This window comes from Scophthalmus maximus, chromosome 22 (genome assembly GCF_022379125.1).
Source record: "Scophthalmus maximus strain ysfricsl-2021 chromosome 22, ASM2237912v1, whole genome shotgun sequence".
NCBI lineage: Eukaryota > Metazoa > Chordata > Actinopteri > Pleuronectiformes > Scophthalmidae > Scophthalmus > Scophthalmus maximus.
The window spans coordinates 7,867,044-7,888,002 of NC_061536.1; the positions used below are offsets into that span (position 1 = coordinate 7,867,044).

At 41.3% G+C, this 20,959-nt stretch overlaps 1 protein-coding gene across 1 annotated transcript in view; it reads right to left on the reverse strand.

The window, feature by feature from the left end:
- Positions 1-20,959, reverse strand: part of LOC118292237 (CUB and sushi domain-containing protein 3) — a 288,046-nt gene that overhangs the window by 77,728 nt on the left and 189,359 nt on the right. Inside the window, exons 12-16 of the mRNA XM_047330255.1 lie at positions 14,287-14,390; positions 12,620-12,732; positions 3,872-4,054; positions 3,234-3,560; positions 1,340-1,534 (exon numbers count right to left, since the gene is read on the reverse strand). Coding sequence (XP_047186211.1) covers positions 1,340-1,534; positions 3,234-3,560; positions 3,872-4,054; positions 12,620-12,732; positions 14,287-14,390 — 922 coding nt within the window. The remainder of the gene's footprint in view (positions 1-1,339; positions 1,535-3,233; positions 3,561-3,871; positions 4,055-12,619; positions 12,733-14,286; positions 14,391-20,959) is intronic.

Here is a 20,959-nt window from a genome sequence, read left to right on the forward strand (position 1 = left end):
GAAAAAGGACGCATCTGACAGGATTTTTGCTTAGCAGCTGACATGTAGGCAACTAGAGCACATCTTTCATTCGGTCAATCTTCTCGTCTGAAACTTGGTTTGCTGCGACAGTACACTGGCTCTTCAGGATTCATAAGCATGCTGTGATTTCACAATCTCGACCATGCCTCTTGGATAACAGATGGAGACTGTATCATTGTGTTATCAGTCCAATTTAGGTTATATATTTAAACCTATATTAAATCAACTTTTTGGCCACCGCAACAAGTTGGCAAACATGTTCACAAACTGTTGTCTATTCACACATTGGATGAGATTTGTTTTTGGACAGCTGATGAATCTAAATCTAAAATGTTGTTCCCTTTCAGCGCTGCATTGGCCTCCACCACCTCCTGAGGGAAGAAGCCTGCTCTTGAGCTGCAAAAATGCTCCGATGTGTTCACCAGCTAGCTCGTAGCTAGTCGGCCTGTCCGCCGGTTGGTACAGATGGTAAAGAGGCGGTTTAGCAAACGTTCTTTGCTCCAAGTGAAGTGAAGTTTCTGGCTGTAAAAGTAGAGGAAATTAGCTGAACTTAAAATAATTATATTTGGACATGTCGTGATGAGTAACCATCCGAATAGTTCCAGACCCTCATTAGCTGCAATGGATCTGGTCAGAGTGAATGGCAGAATTATAACATGATCTGTCTTTGTACTAGCTCCATCAACAGTATCTATGTTAGAAATACTTGGAGTTAATTATATCTGCTGTTGGAGTCACACTAAAACACTGTTGATTATTTGGTTACGTCCAGTTTCATACAAGCTGTTAGACTTTGATTTGATCAGACGTTGCGCTGTTACCACCTTAGTAAGTGATTATGCGTTTAAATGGCGATATAATTACTCTGATTGTGTACGGATGATAAATGACAGTGTTAATAGTGTGAAATTAATGTATTAAATAAATACCGTGAAAATGAAGTGGTGTCGTGACTAATAAGCAGATTGACTTTGGAAGTGGTTTTCTTGTGAGTTTGTATAACATGCCATTATGATGATTATACCCAACGATATGTGACATTTACATACATGTGCCATTAACTTCACATTTTTGTGACATGTCCTTTCAGTTTTCCTACCACGTATACTGCTAAAAAGAGGGCTTTATATCCATAAATAGAGTATGTGTAGTTGTGTCTGTGGCAGCAGTTATCAGCTCCATATTTTCTTTCCCTCCTTCAAGCTGAGAGCAGTTAATTCCTTCCTCCTGGGTCTTTATGCTGAAGTAATGATGATGTCTCATATGACATATTGTTCCCGAGCTAATAGTTTAATCAGGGAATCTAGTCAATATTTACCTTCACATTTAGGGATGGGCCCACTCCACATGACTTTTCCTTTTTCCAGCTGACAGGAGATGGTCTCAGCTCCTTGGGTTTTGATAAAACCGTCCTCACAGACCACAGAGATGGAGCTGCCAAGCTGGAAGCTGTCTCCAAAGCGGCGAGCGTTGATAGGAATGCCAGGGTCCGGGCACTCATTATGGCCAAACGCTGGGGTACAAGGTGACAAGGAGACAGATATTATGAGGAAGGAATTGAAGACTAAATGCTCACAGAAAGAGACACACACACACACACCACAAATATAAGGATTAGGAGAACAGTACTTTACAAGCAATATTTTGCTTATCATTTTAATAATATTTCCAAGCAAAGGTCCCCTTTAATCTGTCTGTTCTATATTCCTGCTGTGTCTCTTTATGTATTTGCTCATGTGCTCATTCGTCATGCTACAGGATATGTGAACTCTACTTGTTTTTTGATCCAGCAAATCCTCTGATAAAAATTCATGTGACCATGTCTGCTTCGGGATATGATTTGAATTATCAGATAAGAGGGCTATAATGTCCAACTTTAAAATGCAAGGTGAAGCAATCTGATGTGATGGTGTGACGGTTCAATTCTGGCTGTGGACCTTTGCTCCATGTGATCCCCCTTCTCCCTCTCTACCCTTGTTTCCTAGAATGGTATGAGCAAAAATCACAGACACACTGTGAGGAAACTTGTGGACAGAACACTTCAGCATTGGGAAAAATATGTCTGTTTGCCATCAAACCCACATTCAGAAGAAAAGATCAATATCAATTTCCATCTCTGTTTGTCCGGTATGGCGATGTGTTTCGACTAAATTAGCTCAAAGACTGAGAGCCGGGGCAAACGGTTCACCCGCATCCAAAATAACAAATACTCCTTCAAAGAAATCCCAAAACTATCTTGTTTACTGTCCATGCTGTATCCTGTTGTCTGGCAAGCAAGTCGTCAATACATCCAAGAGTCGCCAGGGCTTTGAAGAATTACAAAAGTTTGCACAGCTGACAACTTGAAACAGTATTTCTGAGGTGCTATAACTGCCCCTACATCTCCCTCACATCTTGGATTGTCTTGGAAATCGTCCTGGACATCTCTCTCACTGGACGCACGGATATGAAAACGACATCAATCGTCTCACCTGACTCCAGATAAGAAAACAAACAAGCCACAAAGTTCCCAAAAAGAGTACCATTATTGCCTCCTTTGCCTTTTTTTCCCTCTTTGTTCTGCAACCTACACCTCTATTCTTAGCTGCTGCATCAATCCCATGAACCCCCCTGAATCAATACAGTTTGTCTTTTCCTGAGCACATTTTTGTGTTGATGAAGACTTCAGTCGGATCAAATTGTGCGTGCATTAGTTGAGTTTCTATCTAAAATCAAACAACATCCAAAGATCGAATATGCAGTATACAATCTCTTTTGAGAGATTGTTTGGATGAAAATTATGAAGATTAGAAAGAAAGGGTTTCTCACACATTGTAACATCTTTCATTAAAATAGTTTTGATTGTGAAAAATGAAGTTTCGACCATGAAATGCTTCAAGTGTGGAAGGATAAAGAGTTTCAGAATAAAGCCACCTCACATCTAACACAGGCACTTGCAGTCTATGCTGAAACTCATGCATAAAATTCATTTACAGTTATTTGAAAAATGCTGCCTCATAGCTTGAAAACAGAACCATTGCTCAGCCTCTGAGTCTTCTCCATTGTTCTGCTGCAAAGGAAAATAACTTTACAGTGAAATAATCTTTTCACTGCTCTAACCATGAGCCAAACTTCAACTTGTAGGAAAAACTCATGTTTTTGCAAATAAATATCGCAATTTCTCTTCAATTAAACAGGAGAGCTGAATAAAATGAAAGAGAAAACTGACGTACAACTATAAGTGATGTTAAATCCTCTTCCTGACATGGAGTGATCGGCCTGAAACTCCAGCCTCAGCGTGTTGGTATTGGACGTCAGATGGGAAGGGCTCTCAGCTCCAGAGAACCTCCCGAGGACGACGGCGTCGTTTGTCTCACCATCTTTCACTGTGAGGGAATCGTAGGGCGCCTCCAGGTCAAAGTCGTTAAATGCCAAGTGGATCCTGGAGCCTGGTTCTGATTGGACGAGCCAGATACAGTTCATATTGTTCCCGTAGCCTTCTGGGTAATCTGGGGAGAGGACAGTGCCTGAGGGAGCTGTGAAGTTGGACATGCAGGGGACTGTGGGAGGAGGACACAGAGACACAGAGACAGACGGGCAGAAAGACAGAGAGAGACGGGGGGTAAAGATTCATAAAAGGAAGGGAATGGGACAGGAAAGAGATGCAGACTGTTAAATATTCATCCCCACAGCATCAGCCGCTCCGGGCCTTAATAAACTCTGTACTGTCAACATGGTGACAGGTCAGACTGACTGTTATCAACATCACAGCAGAGCTAACCTCATGCTTCTTTTCCTTTTTGAATTTCTTTTAATTCTATCTCCTGCCAAACATCCCTGAAAATCACATCTCAATGATTGAACTACTTACATATGCATATGGGGATGTTTGCCGACCACTGATTGTTGTCTTGGCAGGAGATCGTTCTCTCGCCGATCAGCTCGAAGCCAAACTGGCACTCGAATCTCAGGATTCCTCCGTTGAGGAAGCTGTCGCCCTCTCGTATTCCGTAGAGAGGAGTCCCGGGGTCACCGCAGCTCTCTTTGTCTATTTCTGCAAAGACACGGTTTCAACGGGAGACTTTAACATCTGCGTGGACCAGGGTCAAATGACCTGTGTTCAAATGAACCTCGACCTATCAACCTAAACATTTCACTTAGCTTCTAGATATCTCAGCGCTGTTCAAAAAATCATTTCAGAAAATAAAGGCAGTAGACATAAACAATTAAAGAACTTCCTTTGCGTATTTCAATGGAACTTCCCAGTCCTTCCCCTTCTCCACCAAATACCCTTGGACTCATCACATTCACAGTCTGACATCCACACCCAACAAAACATCTGCTCCTAATTTCGTCTACTCAGCCAGTATTTACACCTGCATGCTAGATAACAGTCCTCTGCCTGATCTTCAATGTTGCTGTGTGCTCTTCTGTTCATCTCCAATTTATACAGAAATACACTGCCAGCAGAGAAGTCTTGGATTTTGATTTGCTGAGCCGAGTGAATTTCTTGAGCTGGTTTGTATCCATCTCTTCCCGGATGCCTCCAGCCCCAGAGTTTTGTGAATATTCCTGACACCACTGTTTTTCAGTTTACTCTGACCATGAAGTTGAAAATATATGTCTTTGATTTCATAAAATGGTGCCACTGTGTGACCATAATTCCGTGTAAAAATCATGTAGAACCCCCTCCTTATCCCCAAGACGTCCTCTACTTTATTGACCTTTTGTCTTCCCCTAGTTTAAGTATTATTTACAGGAGTGGGCCACGGCAGGAAGCAGAGGTTTGTGCTTGTGTGGGTGTCTGAGCGCGTGTTTGTGATGTATTGCATTAATTTCCATCATGACATTGTCTTTATGAAGCCCACAGACTCAACCAATAGCAGCCTGCCTAACACACAAGTCTGTGCGTGAACACACACACACACACACACACACACACACACACACACACACACACACACACACACACACACACACTCACACACATACACTCACACACAGATACACAAACACCTTGCAGAAGAATGGAGAACAAATTGCTTTGGAGAGAAAAAATAGGCAAACTGCACTACCCTCACACACATGCACGCACACACGCACACACACACACACATGTACACACACACACACACACACACACACACACACGCACACACACACACACACACACACACACACACACACACACACACACACAAGCACACACACACATACAAACAGGAATAATCCTATTGTGTTTGTACAACAAGGCTGACATATTCACAAAGGAGCTTAGCCTCCTTAAAGTGTATGCGTGCGTGTGTGTGTGTGTGTGTGTGTGTGTGTGTGTGTGTGTGTGTGTGTGTGTCTGGATATGTGGAACTTCAATATCATGTTTGAGATTACATAGTGAGCCCTACTGCATTCTGTTCTGCACACACACACACACACACACACACACACACACACACACACACACACACACACACACACACACACACACACACACACACACACACACACACACACACACACACACACACACACACACACACACACACACACACACACAGTGATCATACATGCACTAGCTGTAAATATCTGAGAGAGTAAGGTAATAGATTTTGGGGCTATAATGAGATTGTGGAGGGAAAAAAAAGCTCATGGGCTGTTTCTCTTTTGTGACCATTGTAAAAAATTGATTTTGGAGCAAGGTTGCTAAAAGTGATCGAACGCTGAATGTATAGTTGTGGCGTCCAATGCAAAGTCCAATACTTCGTAAAACGTCATATCCTATAAAAGGTGGCTTGCATGTTTCTGCTCATGCTGCGCTTTCTTTTCGTTGCGTTGACCTTTACCAATGTTACCGAAACAAAAACCAAGGTGCGTTAAACACATTAAACCACATGAAACAATAATCAAAAGGTAGCTACCATATAATGGCCACAGAGGAAAAGGAATTGAATGGGAAGTATAATTATGTATAATCAACCAGGTTTGCGAGCGTGAAGAAAAAAATGAGGACTTCAGCCTGTTTAATTAGCCTGCGCCTTTTTGACACCGCGATCTAAAGGGAGTGGCTCAAATTGACTTGTTCACACTGCAGACAGCGGCGAGGACAGTCTGCTGAATGGAAATGATCTAATTTATTAAACTTAGTATGCTGATATTTTTTCTGCCACTGTCGGGCCTCGAACAAGGCCACTGAGGGGCTTTTGAGGATTGGTTTAATAGGCAATGTTACATGAAAGACAACAATTTTCTGTTCTCATTAAGACACACAATCTCTGCCCACTCGTCTTACTTAAAAATGGAAAAAAAAAAGGTTTTAAACTCAATGGTGTAACTCCCAAATACCCGAAACTTGGTAAATTGGGCTTCGAGATCGAAGATTACAATTGGTCTGTTTTCTCGGTGCATGTACATCACGCGAGACTCTGCTGCAAAAAATGCCCAAACTCATGTCATGACCTTGTATAAGGCTTGTGATTCCAACCGAATCAGTGAGTTCCAGGATGTGCCTGTCCCCACAAAGACTCTGGCAATCATCTGTGTACAAAATGTTCAGGTGAGAGAACGGGACCACATCATCTCTCCGTCTTTTTTGTCTTTTTTTTGCTGTTCTACTACCCCTTCATCCGCCAACCTCAAAAAAAAAAAAAGCATGCTCTGCTATGTCGTTGAATACAACATTGTCTTAAGTGCACTGTGTCCTTTTCAATAGAAAATAATGAAACAAGCCAAATCAAAAAAGCCGAAAAAAGACTTAACAAAAGGTTAAAGCTGTATTTTTCCAAACCTGCCTCCTGTTTATAGTTAAGACAAAGCGTCTAACAAGCCCTCGACCATCTGGAGCTCCTTCTTGATGAGCCTTTCTAATTACCTCATGACCAATAAGGGGCCAAAACGGCATCTCGTGTGTTCCACTAAGTACAACAGTGCCCAGTCAGTCCCTGTCCATTTAATCTATTTAGGTCTTTCAGGAAATTCCATTGCGAGAGAAGTTGCTATCAACAATCAAAATGACCAGCAGGCAAAACAAGAAAACAGGACAATTCTTCAAACTGGTAAACTCAGTTACCCGGTGGTATGTGATTTGAAATGTATGGAATATATTATTAAGTCATAACTAATGAGTGGAACAATCCATTTTTACTATGAATTTTGACTGAATGGCTACAGATATTTCTATATTACTAACACTGGTGGCTACAAGAGAACAGAATATTACACGAGTCAATAATTAATGACTGGAAAATGAAATGGTGTTTACAGTGCTGTGATTAAGTAAGACCTGCCCTTCACAGGCTACCTTTAAAACATTCATATACTGTACACACACACACACACACACACACACACACACACACACACACACACACACACACACACACACACACACACACACACACACACACACACACACACATTCACCTAAATGTTAGATTCACTAAGCCAATCCTAAGGTTATTGACTGTAAAATTGAACCACATTTGCTGGTTATGTTGTGAATGAATATTTCATGAACTCATATTTCACGGTGTTTCAGCCACTGTGAATGAAATGCTGTTTAGTGCCGTGTGATTGAGAGCATCCTGCTCAGTGTCTGGACTCCCAGTGCTGGAGCACGACTGAGCTCCTTTGGGACCCAACACTAATTTTACAGGTGCAAATTTGACACTAATGTTCGATTGAGCGAGAGTCCAAAATCATTATTGCGTACCAATGCCATTTGTCAGTTATGGTTCAGTTTATTTCTGCTGTAGCTTCCTTCACTCTTCATCCCCATAATCCGATCTACCAATCAACAGTTACACATTCAAAAGTAGACAGACTTGCACAAAGGTAGGGAGACATGAAGCAAACACACACACACACACACACCCACCCACACATGCACACCCACCCACACACACATGCACACCCACCCACCCGCACGCACGCACGCACGCACACGCACACGCACACGCACACACACACACACACACACACACATTTCAGCCCCAATGAACCAGGAGTCAACTGTGCTGTAAAAAACCACCTTGACATCCTTCCCGCCTATAAAATACACCACATATTAAAAACCATAAAAAACAGATGAAAACCCCTAAAAGAGCTGACATTATGACTTGGTGATGGAATCCTGCTGAAGTGAAGAGAAGACAAGCGAAATGACGAGAATAGGAACAGTCATGCTATACTAATATTTATATAAAATCAGAACATCTTATTCTCCTTAAAAAAAAACCCTCTCCAATCATTTGTTTGTGTTAGCCGCTTATTAATAATAGCACAGATTGAGAAAATTCTATCATATTTAGCATGCGGAGCACACTAGATAAGAGTCATTTGTCATGAGATGAACATGTGCGCCATCCAGCTCTCCTTTACTGCCGGCTGTGATGCGGGCGCTCGACGTCTGTGCTGCATTTATGTGGTTTCCTCGGCACAGCGTTATATAACATAGAGTGATGGTATAACGCCGCGAATGATGCACTTAAAGGAGCCGGTGCTCGAGGAAAATGACTCATTGTCAGAAAAAATATTTCTCAAAATCATCACTCAGGTGTGTTTCTGCAGAAACGGATGAGAGGTGAGGCAAATATTTGCACTAGTTATTCATTTCCGACCATCACATTGGAAAATACTAGAAAAAATACTACAATGGAAGTAATTATTCACACTGCAGTATGTCTGGCAGACAGATTTAGATGCTGTATGAATATGGATATTGGTAATGTAGTATATTTTAAGAACTTGTTCTAACTCTTATTTGTAAAGGAATTCCATTTGTAATCTACTTCTGCTCCTCAAAGCTCCTCTCTTGAATCACATGAGACTCACATCTCTGTGCACGAGACAGTTCCACCGAACGAATGCACAGTACAGGTGTCTCTAACTAACACACCCATGGTCAGAAATATGGCTTGAGTGAGTGAAAGGCGACTGAGGGCAAATGAGCACCTGTGCCTGTGTGCCTGTCTCAATTGGCAGGAATCAGCTGCTGCTCCTAAGTGGAGCAGAAGGTTTTGCTCTGTGTGGAGAAATGAATTCTGCATCAATCCAAATGGCAGCTGCTGTGTTTAAATTATAGAAACGCAACGGTTGTGGTGCTCTAAAAATCCTGTGGCGGCCCTTAAAAAAACCCCCTCAAAAGTAAGATGAGCTTCTGATGGAAAGCCGCTGAGGGCACACGGAGATCGCGAAAATCAGTTTGAGGCCGACGCTGCAACCGAATCCCTGATTACAGAGGAAAACAGGAGAAGAGGAACGGTGACAGGTCAACCCTTAGAGCCACAAAAACAGCCTTCTTTCTGATTGACAACATGGCTGGTACAGTTAATATCACATTACTTTTGGTAGAATCCATAACCAGATGGACTTCACCGAAAGATTTACCTGGAAGCTGTTTAAGTCCCTGTGCAAACATTCCAAAAAAGAATATTAACCACATTTCTTTTGCCTGATCCCTGTTTTATGTCCTCACTCGACACATTTTCATTTTTAATTTGTACTGTAGATAAAAAATATTAATGTGCTACCTGTGTGCTAATGAGGTTACCAATTTAATTCTGACAAATTATACATAAACTATGTAATAATGTCCCCAAAAAGGACAAAAATTACATATAAAAATAAAGTTAGTTCATTCAAATAAATACAAAAATTATGAATTGGAAATATCTTCAGATACTCATTGTAATCTGAGTGAGTGACTCATTTTGACTAAATTCTGTCTGTTTCTTTACTGTTTCTATGCTGTTAAAATACAGATATCATTCATAGAATTAAAAATAGAAATAAAAGTAAGTAACTTCGTTGTTCAACTCAAACCCCTCAAAAAAAGGAAATTTAAAGCAAATGTACACGGGTATTGTTACACTCAACGGTCACACATTAACATTTAGACACAGATATATTATCTCAACAACACCTTTTTGTTGATATATAAGGTTATGATACATTCATTTATTCATAGAGTCAACATAAACTTTTGTGTAAACGACGCCAATACTCTCGTAGTGCTCTTAAATCTTCAACTGTGAAATGCCGTGGTTCAGGGTAGAGGTGTGTGTGTGTGTGTGTGTGTGTGTGTGTGTGTGTGAGTGTGTGTGTGTGACGGGGAATGGAGTCAAAGTGTTGCCAGGTTGGTGACCTTGGCTTTAATAATGGATGAATGGTGACAAGAATAACAGGGACACAGAGAGACAGAGGGGAGAGAGAGCGAGAGAGAGAGAGAGAGAGAGAGAGAGAGAGAGAGAGAGAGAGAGAGAGGGAAAGAGAGAGGTGGAGAGTGAGTACGTGAAAAGAGGAAAAAGGGAAGCAGGACTGCAGAGCTGAGATGAGAGAACATGAGAGAAGATGGGTGACACATTTATAAAAAAAGGGGAGTGAGCTGTAAGCTCCAAGACCAAACAAGAGTGAGTGTTATGGACAATCTGACACAAAAAATGCTGTGATTTTAGAAAGAAGAGAGAGGGAGAGACAGGATCGTGGATAGAGAGATGGCTAATGAGGAAAAATGAGACCGATAGAGAGACAAACACAAAGAGAAGGGAAGAGGGGGAGAATGCAAGGAGTGAAAGAGGTGAGTGACTTGTTGGTAGAGCTTCGTTAGCTTACTGATGGAGGACCTGTCCAACACATACACACACACACACACGCACACACACACACACACAAATACATAGTCTCACATTTATCAAAAATACACACATACATCTCACAGCCACCCACCTTTACAGTAAATCTTGGGGGTGATGGAGCCAACACTCCGAGACAAACACATTTATCTTGTGCTGGGTATTGATAGAACCCTTTCAGGGTATTTAGGTTTTGAGTGAAATAAGCCACATTTATGGATGTATATGCTGAAAATATAATCCATCCAGTCCAATGAACACCTACGAAAAACCTGGCATTTGATTATCATTATAGGATAAATACAGTTTAAATGTATTTTCAATTGTTAAAATGTGGAATGTACCTACTGCACTCCATCATGCCCGTACAATGGAGCATTATTATAAGCATGGATACATTTAGATAGTGGCACTCTCCATTAATTTTTTTATCGATCCCTATGGGGAAATTACTAAGAAAAAAAAAGAACAGGGATGTTTTTTCGGAGCCCCCAAGCAGATGCCGTTTATGATTTCAAGGTGGTGTGACTCGCAGCTCTTAGGGTGCTCAAGTGTTGGGAACTACAACGTGGTTTAGACATACGGCTTGAATAAAATCAATGAAACAGGACATCCGTATTGGTAGAGTGCCCTTTAAGAGGGAGAAAATTGTAGTATTTGGTGATTTTTAGTTGAATGCCTCTGTGCTCTGTAGAATCTTTAGTCTATATAAAAGGTTGTAGAATTGGAAAAATACAGTATAAACCAAAAATATTCAATTTAATCCGACATTTAAAACTCACATTGAAACTCAAGGAGGATTAAGGGGAAAAAACACTCTTGGAACTAGCGGCATTACAGACTCGGCGGTGTGACCTCATTATGACGATAAATCCACAGATGATGACACCTAAATGAGGCACACAAATTCATTTGCGCGGCAAAGCTCACCGCTCGGTGTTTCATGGACTGTTGTCACATTCACACTACATCTATCAAACAGGGAGCTTTTTAAAGATTTAATGTTTTTTATTATCGCAGGATATAGTCCAACACTACTCTGTTCTTAACTGATAAACATCAGGTGTTGCCAGACAAACATATCTTTTTTTTTATTATTACAAAGAGAATCAGACAAGGAAAATAAGAATTCGATTGGATGTGTGGTCCGTGTTCAGCTACACCCAGGCGGCCTATTCTACATAACTACTACTGAAGCCTTGCTCGAACAAGAAAAAGAAATCTTAAAACAAAATCGTGATGATGGTCCAGTTAATTCAGATTTAAAGTGACAGAGACTGGTCAGCAGCCACTGTGACCACAAGTCACAGTCATAATTGCAAAAATAATGTCACATTGATATTCCCTTCATTCCCCGAGATTTCCCTTGAGTCACTTGCTTTAAAGAGTTCATCATTAAGCGACTGAACTCTTTTAGCAAACTAACACGAGATGGAATGGGACCAAGGGGCAAGGAAAAAAAACATGTCCCCTGGCAAAATTACATTTTCCAATCGTGTTTGTGTCATAATAAAGAGTGGGAGAACAGATGCAAATTAGAGTGAAGTCAAAAGTCAGTGATTTTAGTTAGTAATTTTGCTTAAACTGGAATATTTTAAGCCTCTTTGGCAGTCCCATGTCGGTTATTTTAGTTGCATTGGATTGCAACACAAAAAAGAAGGATCTCCAGATCTACGGGGTGGAGTGCAATGACATGGCGGAGGTTCCTTGGTCTACAAACACTTGACGAGATAAGGTTTACTGTGATAAAAGAGATCTCCACACACCTAGACCTAAACACTGCATGCAAGCGTGCATAGATCTCTTAAATCACTTTGGACTCATTGACGCTGCCAGCACCTCAGCAGAGAAATGGCTGGGTGGAGCAGTGGTCTTTCTGCAAGATTAAGTTCACTCTGAAAACCTCAGTTGCTAAAATCTTCCAATAACTCTTTAACATGCAGTAAATCCATCCATTCATTATTTCTCTCATTATCCCCATGCTCATAACTTACCTTTAAAGTTGATCTTAAATCCTATTGATCCGACGCTTTCGTCCGACTGTAGGTGAAGCCACATCTGGTGGGTCATACTGACTATCAGGTCGGGAACAAAGCTCCCCGATAGGCTGGAAACACAAAATACACTACTATTAAATCATTGTCATTTTCATCGGTGCAATATCATAGCCTTCATTGTCATGTGCCGCTCCGAGCGGGTACAAATTGCTGGAGCATACCAAACAAGAGTTGAGGATGAAACAGGACCTGTGTGCTTTGGGGTTTCGTGTCTCTATAGGTATCTTCTTCCGAGTGAGTGTGTGTGATGTACTCCATATAAGAGAGGTATGCTTTTGTATCTGGAGGGAACAGGGAAAGAGCCTGGAGAGAACGAAAGAAATTGCCCTGCCGAACAGGTTTATACTTTGAGTTTTGAAACAGGGATAGAAAATGGAGTTGGACGACTTGGCTCTGAAGTGAAACGGGACTGGATCCATCTTAGGGTAGTGGTTTGTCAATCGCAATGAAGATGTCACACACACAATGGTTATCTGCCAAACCATTGCCACATAAGGATACCCACTTTGAAACAATGACTTCCTGCAACTTTTCCTACGATCATACCAGTATAAGGATCCTAGTCGACCCTGCAACATGTTGTGTGTCTACATTAAAACATCCCTGAATAAAATTAATTAAAAAAACAACACAGTATTTTTCCAACCAGACAATTAGACAACAGCTGTTGAAATGAAAATAAATAAAGGTACAATAAAGGGCTTCAACAAGAAACTCAGAGAAAGACATTTTAGAAAACAAACTGACGAACCCCTCTGCAGAACAATGACATTCTTCACATTGGCTTGTGTGTATATGTCCATGTTTATGTTAGTGTGTATTTTATCTTACAATCTCACACTTGTTAAGTGATGTCAACATTATAATGTAATGTGACTAATAATTTTACATGGGGATTGATTACTCCTATCTAAACTTAAACTATTTGTGTCTGGGCGAGATTATCGTGGAGGAGGAAGAGCTACACGTTCCACAAACATGCTATGAATCAAATGTTTGGCGACACTTTAGATCTTTTTTCAACAGGGACGGACAATTTGACATAACGCATGCAGTTTGGAAAATATGCCGTGACTCATAACAAAGAGGCATGACTGCATTCTGCTCAGTTCTAGATTAGCCTACTTGCCATAAGTGTAAAGTACATCTGCTGGCAGTAGTTATGTACTACAGTATGTGGACCCACAGTAATCAGCAAGCTCATGTTTGTCCACTCCTGCAGATGGGTCTGGCCCCCGTTCCATTTGGACCAATATGTACCAATATGTACCCATCTTAAAACTAGTCAGGCTGATCGCAACCATTGATCTAAATTGGGGCGGGTTTGTTAAGATGACTGGCGGCGTTTCACCCAACGGGAGAGCTGCTGAAGCGTCTCTGTCAGTAACCAAATGGGCAAAGTATTTTAAATGGCAGTATTAAACAAACTACGAGGCTGTGTATTCTGTGTATTATTTTGCCTGTTTTTTCTTTTACTTTTTTCTCGAGCAGTATCTGCAAAAAACACCACACACTTCAAAGGTTGTGTTGTATCTGCCACCTCTGATTCACAGACATTTTACAGGATATAACTTGTAGGATGTAAAGCAGAGATTTACACTTACACTTGCAGGATAGTCGTCGGATCCCCCACCTCTCCTCCATCTCCTATTGTCAGAGTATCATAGGCAATCTCCAGGTCAAATTCTTCAAAGTTGATCTGGATTACCTACAGTTTACACACAGAAAACACAGACATGTGAGTTTCAATCCAATTGGATTGGTGTAAATTAATCTAAACAGGACTCTAGCTGCTCTGCAAGTCCATTTAAAAAAACTACCTTAATGACACTGTTATATTTGTTAATACTGATCTGACACTAGTTATATTTGGCGCCAAATGTCATGTCATTTCAAATTCATAGAAATAATTATGAATAATGTCAAAATTATATCTTTAAAATGCTATTGCCCTCTACTGACCCCAATCATAACCAGCATGTGCCGCATAGTTGTTTTTATCTTTAGAATGTCACCTGTGACCGTAGCAGAACATATTGTACTATAATATTTATAGTAGACCAAAGGTCTTGTTTGATCATTAGAATTCAAAATCATTAATGCATCACACAATGTGGTATGGTTTTCTTCATCAAAGTGCAAGGAACATGGAGGAGATGAGCAGCACCTCCAGCTCGGCACTGGAAGTGGTGAGAATGAGCACACAGCTCAGAACTCAGATCAGGAATCATTTAACCAACACTTTCTGTTTCATCCGAGACCAGAGAGAAACACATTTGGCAAAGGAAAAGAGAGAAAAGGAAAAGGGAGACGGAAGGAAATGAGAGAAATACAGCAGGATAGAGAGAGAGAAAGTGGGAAGTACATAGAGAGGAGGAAGAAGATGAAGGCACTTGGACGGAGGCAGGACAGAGAAGGAGGCGGCAACAGAGACGAGCGAGGGTTAATATTGAATCTCTGATGTGAGCAATGTACAGTGTTAAGCATATTTCAAACTAGAATTCTGATTTGACCCTCTGGGAAAGATTGAAACCTCACGCTGTGGTCTATCCTCTTCCCTCTTTAATTGTGAGGATTTATCAGATTTCCTGATTCTATATTTTTGCATGGGAGAGTTAAAAAAAAACATCCATAAAACCATAATGGCCCTGGTTTCCTGCATTCTGGTGTGTTAATAGTGTGCATAGTTGTGAGCATGTCAATATCCTCTTATTTCTGGGGATATTGATTCAGTCAGACAAGATTTTTCCTTCACGGTCTGCAACCTGAACACCTGGGGACATGATACCACTAATGTGCATGCAAAAGTGTAAACAGCTTGTCCTCACTATGACCTTATGCACTGATTTCATGATGAGGGAACAAATGGAAAAACTGCACAGTTTTCCCTTACCTGCTGTTTATTTCAACAATTCTATATCAAAACCACGGATTAAAAATGATTTTTCATTAGGGAGAATGGTGACTCTCTTTCATTCCCTCTCAGCACCCCTAAAACTTTTCTTGTACAATTCAACATTGTTGAGCAGGTACGATCTCCCACGATAGGTGGCTAACTGAATGACAGCCAGTGGCTTTAATTGCTGGAATCAGGCCGGGCAAGTTCAAGAGCCATGTAGGCCTGTAGATACAATTTCATTAAAAGAAAGAAGAAAAACAGTCTCCATTTAAAATATGCTGTGAGGAAACTTTTAAAATGTCCAGAAATTGCACATGGAGTTTGGCGTTTGTCACAGCGACGGCACATTTGGTTCGGGGAGGCCACGGATCGTGAGGAATGTTCGCAGTTCAAATCCATGTTTCAGCTAAGTGATTCGGACTACTACTATGGTCAAGTGATTGATAGGCTTTTTTTTCTGTACATGTTAAACTGTTGAACCACTCAGGCTCGGAGACAAGCAGCATTAACCACCACAGCAAAACAAAGTGTTAAGTTGAGTTAATTCTCATTTCTTTGATTGTGGCAGCAAACTAATGTTTTGTCCGACATTCACTCTTACATTAGTGCAGATACACCAACTAATGGTGCCATACCACAATAAAATTGTGGCAAGATGGAAAGCACGCGGTATCGTCATCACCTGATGTGACCAGGAAAGGCTACGAAGATGAAGCAGTGAGCTGCCTTTTTGCTCACGATGCTGACTCGGTCTTATCGACATGTAAGGCAGCAGATTGGATTAAAGCATTACCTACAGACCTGTTAAACTCTCTCTGGCAAGCACTCCAGCACTCCAGCACACGCACAGGAACACACACACACACACACACACACACACACACACGCACGGACAGGCACAGCTTGATGGAGATTAATGTGTCTATTTCTGCGATTACATAGTCACCGTTTTCAGACTTATCTTATTATTCCTTTGAGCCCAATGCAGGCGTTCAATACAACAGCATGTCTGACAATAAATGATGTATGCCAGTGTATGTGATGGCTGTTTTTAGACACACTGTCATCAAAATAGCAAGCTCAGATCTTCAGGAAAGTTTTTTTTTCTGTTATCACGTTACTTTATTTCACTGAATACTTTCTTTCATTTCTCGTGGCAGCCACATTTGCAGAAATTTATGTTTCATAAGCTCACTTCCACTGTTATCTTGGTGAGACTAGGAAATTCCGCAGGTGCAGCAAATGATTCATGCACTTGGAGAACAGATTATCTTCTAAATAGCAGGAATTGATGTGCATGAGGCTTGAAATGCTGGTTTCTATGGGGATTTAAAGGTGATGTTTTCTTTTTTTATGTTTCTAATATAGAACCAGCAGGGAATGTTCTGCCTGCAAACACATGTTAAAAAGTGATGGTTGGTTAAATCTCTTCCTGAATTTAATCTTTTGGGTTCATCAATATTACAATATAAAAAAGAAAATGGACCCCTCTGGACTTTAACATGCTCCATGTCAGTGTGGCTGTATAATTTTAAAGCAGCTGTACATTAACATTGAGAATATCAACCAGAGCTCCACTGCTGGGAAATAATCCTCAAGGCTCATATTAAGTCGCAGTGGTGAGTGGATGCTGTAGCTGCAATTTATCTGCGTGTCTGATGAGAGACATTTGTCTAGAAGCTAAAAGGTGTTTTTTGGCTTTCATTTGAATAGCAGAAGGGTGTTTTTACTCAACAGAACCCCCCCGCCACAAAGAAAGTCAAAAAAGGAACTCCAATAAACTCCATAGAAATAAACAAAGAAAGAGCATTGGAAAAGAAAAAGGTTGCAGGAAATGGAGCCATCAAAAGATTCTAACAAATATGCTTTAATGGAAGTGGGGCAGTTACTGAGTAAGTAGATGGTGATGCAAAATGCTAGAAATAATGTTGGTTAATGGCTCGGTTAGCCAGGTGATCATTCAGTCCCCTATGGTTCTGGGGCCGGAAACAAAGCAGCCCTGTTTGGCCATGAAGTTTTTAAGGAGAGAGGGTCCGTGTGTTCCACTTGTAGGCCGTCTCCTACACGTCCTTTACAGAACACCCGAATGCCACATCAGCACTGTTCACACATTAAACACAGCTAGGACATGACTGCATTAAAGTGTTCCCATGGTTTTGTGTGTGCGTGTGTGTGGGGTTGTGGGTGGGTGTGTGTGTGTGTGTGTGTGTGTGTGAATGTGAACGCTGTTCTGAAGTCAGCTTAGCTTTGAATCTCATTACTGGCAATGTGTGTTCCATATCTGTTTTAGTGTGTGTGTGTGTGTGTGTGTGTGTGTGTGTGTTTGATGAAACTGAACACTATACATATTTCTCCTCTCATCTAATTGGTTGGTGTTCATGAAACATCAATCTCTCTTTCTCTCTCTCTCTCTATCTCTCCACCCCTATACATCCTGTTCCTCTGTGTCTCTCCCTCTCGCTGTCACCCTCTATCTCTCTCTTTCTAATTGGCTGCTGCATTCCTTCCTTCCATCCCTAGATGGCTTCCAGCCAATGAGGCGACAGAATTGGATTCCTGCATGATAAAGGACTTCCTTTAGGTTGTCGCGGGGACAATGAGGTGGGGGAAGGCTCCTCCCTGCCCATACCATGATTAGATTTAGGGAAACCTTGCAGATATGGTTACTGTAGGAGGATGGGAGACACCTGCTGGGCGACACAGTCGGTGATGTAAAGCAGGCGCAGACAGGCATGAGGAATAACAGATTGTCTGTGACAGCATTACAGTAAACCCTTTTGCCACTCGCTCACTCCTCGACCGTGCTTCCGCCTAGGCGGTGTAAGTAATAAGCCACTGTGAGAGGAGCCGGGCTTTAGCTGATTATGACTGATGGCTCGAGTCTGTTGCAACTGAGTGTTTTTCTCCTTACTTCTGTTTCATTGAGCTGAATCCACCAGGTGCCTCCCAACTCTGAAAAGTACCATGTGGGAAAGGCTTTGCATGACTTTTCTTCTTTTTTTTTTTTTACTGTTGCTATGCAACTACTCTACTGAAAAATGAAATTTGAGTCACATTGCTCTTTTGCTCAGTGCTTAATATTTCTTAACCTGAGCCCTAAAAAAAGTGCGATGCTGTTCATCCTGTCAGGAAGATGCAGAAGCACGCCCTTTTACTGACAGCGAGGGGGGGGGAAACAGCGAGCAAAAGAAGCCAGCGCAGTGATTTTTTGGTCTTGTGGTTTCTACTGTGTGGCTCGGTGTGTACAACTGATTTCTGTAGGCCTACAGGGCATTACTGAATTCAATGCATGCAAATTTGTATAAAGAAAGGAACCAGAACTTTCCTTTCTCATTGAAGGTCATTGTTTTACCACCCGCTTGTGTTTTTCATACTGTGTGTTAACTACATATGCAGCACTGCAGTAGTGTTTTTGTGTCGGGTGAAATAAGAAAATAGGTAAACTCATGCAGTAGACATGAAATTGCCACAAGTTTCAGAGAAGAGAAGAGAAGAGAAGTCCAGTAATGGCCATCCTATTCTGCCTTGCCCAAGATTAAATGAGAACAAGAGAGAATGAATTGGCTCTAAAGGCTCATTCTGACAAAACCAAATGAAGCAATAACATCAGAGGGCTACAGAACCCCATTAACACTTAAACTGAGAATGAGGGAGCAGTCGAGAGGGCAGAGAGAAAGAGAGGGATGGAGTGAATGGGTCTGACGGAGGGAGACACAGAGAAGAGAGGGTTAGCAATAGAAACCCTGTGCGTCTTTACTTACAGAGTTTGAGAATGAGACAATGAGACACAGAATATGTTTGGAAAAGGATGCAATGGAGGATGGAGGGGGAGATACTGGTGAAAAAGTAAGATTTTTTTTTCCCCCTCTTAAGTGCCCTCCTCCTCCTCCTCCTCATTTTATTCTTTATTTCTCCATAGTAATTTGATGGTTTCAGGCCGAGCACTTTAATGCAAAATCTGGGTAATTCTGAGGACACAGCCTCTGGGAGTGAGAGAGGATGGGGGCTGGGCAGTGTGAAAAAAAAAAAGAGAGAAAAAGAAGGATGGGAGAGGAAGAATGATAGAAAGGGAGTACAGGATGCAATAGGGAGAGACACGTACAAGCAATGAAAAAAAAGAAGAGCTGTTATGCTGGTGGGAGAGGGAAGGCTCATCTTCGACTTTTCCCTCACGCTGAATATGTTGTGCTGATTCCACCATCACCCTCTTCACCACAGCCCCCCTCTCTACAGACTCCCTCTCTCTTTTTCCATGTACCAGTGCTTGTGTCTGTTTTGTTGCCTTCCCTCCTCAGGGGATCAACTGACCACTCACCTGCCCGCTAAGCTTCCCCTCATTCCCTCATCAGCCCCCTAATTGAGGAGAGCTTTTCAGTGCCAGCACACCACATCGTCAGCGCTCCCATTCTGTTCAAGCCATTCTTGCCTGTTACCTGTAGTGTACCTGCCAGTTCCCCACTGTTTATTTGCCTCTGCCACCTGCCCAACACGAGCCCGCTTTTTGAAGCTGGTAATTTACTGCTGTGGATGCATCTGCGGATCTGCAATCTCCTACTGGACCGCGACGGAATTTAAATTCCAAAAGCAACGTGGGCCTATGCAGCCACTGAAATGTCATTAAAATTGTGTTCCAGTCCTTTACTGGAAGGTGACCAATATCCAAGAAAACTGTCTTTTTTGTAGTTTTTTTGCCAGCTGAAAATGGTTGTCATTAAAATGATTTTATTTATTTATTTATATTTTCCAGTTTTCCAATCAATGTAAAGATTCTACAATCATTTATACCCCTTTTTAATTAATCAAATCGGTATGTACTAGAGTGTAAAATATTCACTTATTTTAATTAAAGCTCTTAAAGTAACTGTATACGTTCCAAGTTTTTTGGTTGCTCCTTTAATCGTACCTCATGTCACTTAAGTACTTCTAAATTTTAAATACTCACAAAATCTTCCAATTGATTGATTAATGCTATTGACTTCACACACATGAAAGCATCTTTGTTGAAATCCAGCAAGAAATCCACGAGCAAGCAGTGACACTCATCTGATGGCAACAAGACAAGTCTGACTTTACCAAAGATGCTATTCCACGAGCGAGATGAAGATTTGCATATTGAGGTTGATTTTCTTTCATGATTTTAACTCATATTAATGCTCTCGCATGTGCCTCTTCAGGGGTGTCCCGCATGAATACAACAACTCGCCAAGACAGTGGGAAAATGAATAAAGATGGGAGATGGTTTAGTCAAATTAAAGGATTTGTCACTTTTAGTCATGCTCATCCCTTTCTCTTGCTTTGTATCTTCATCTGGCTCTTTAGATGGGCTTAGCATATGAATAAGCTTCCACTCCACTGTCATTCACAATTTCTCTGGATGT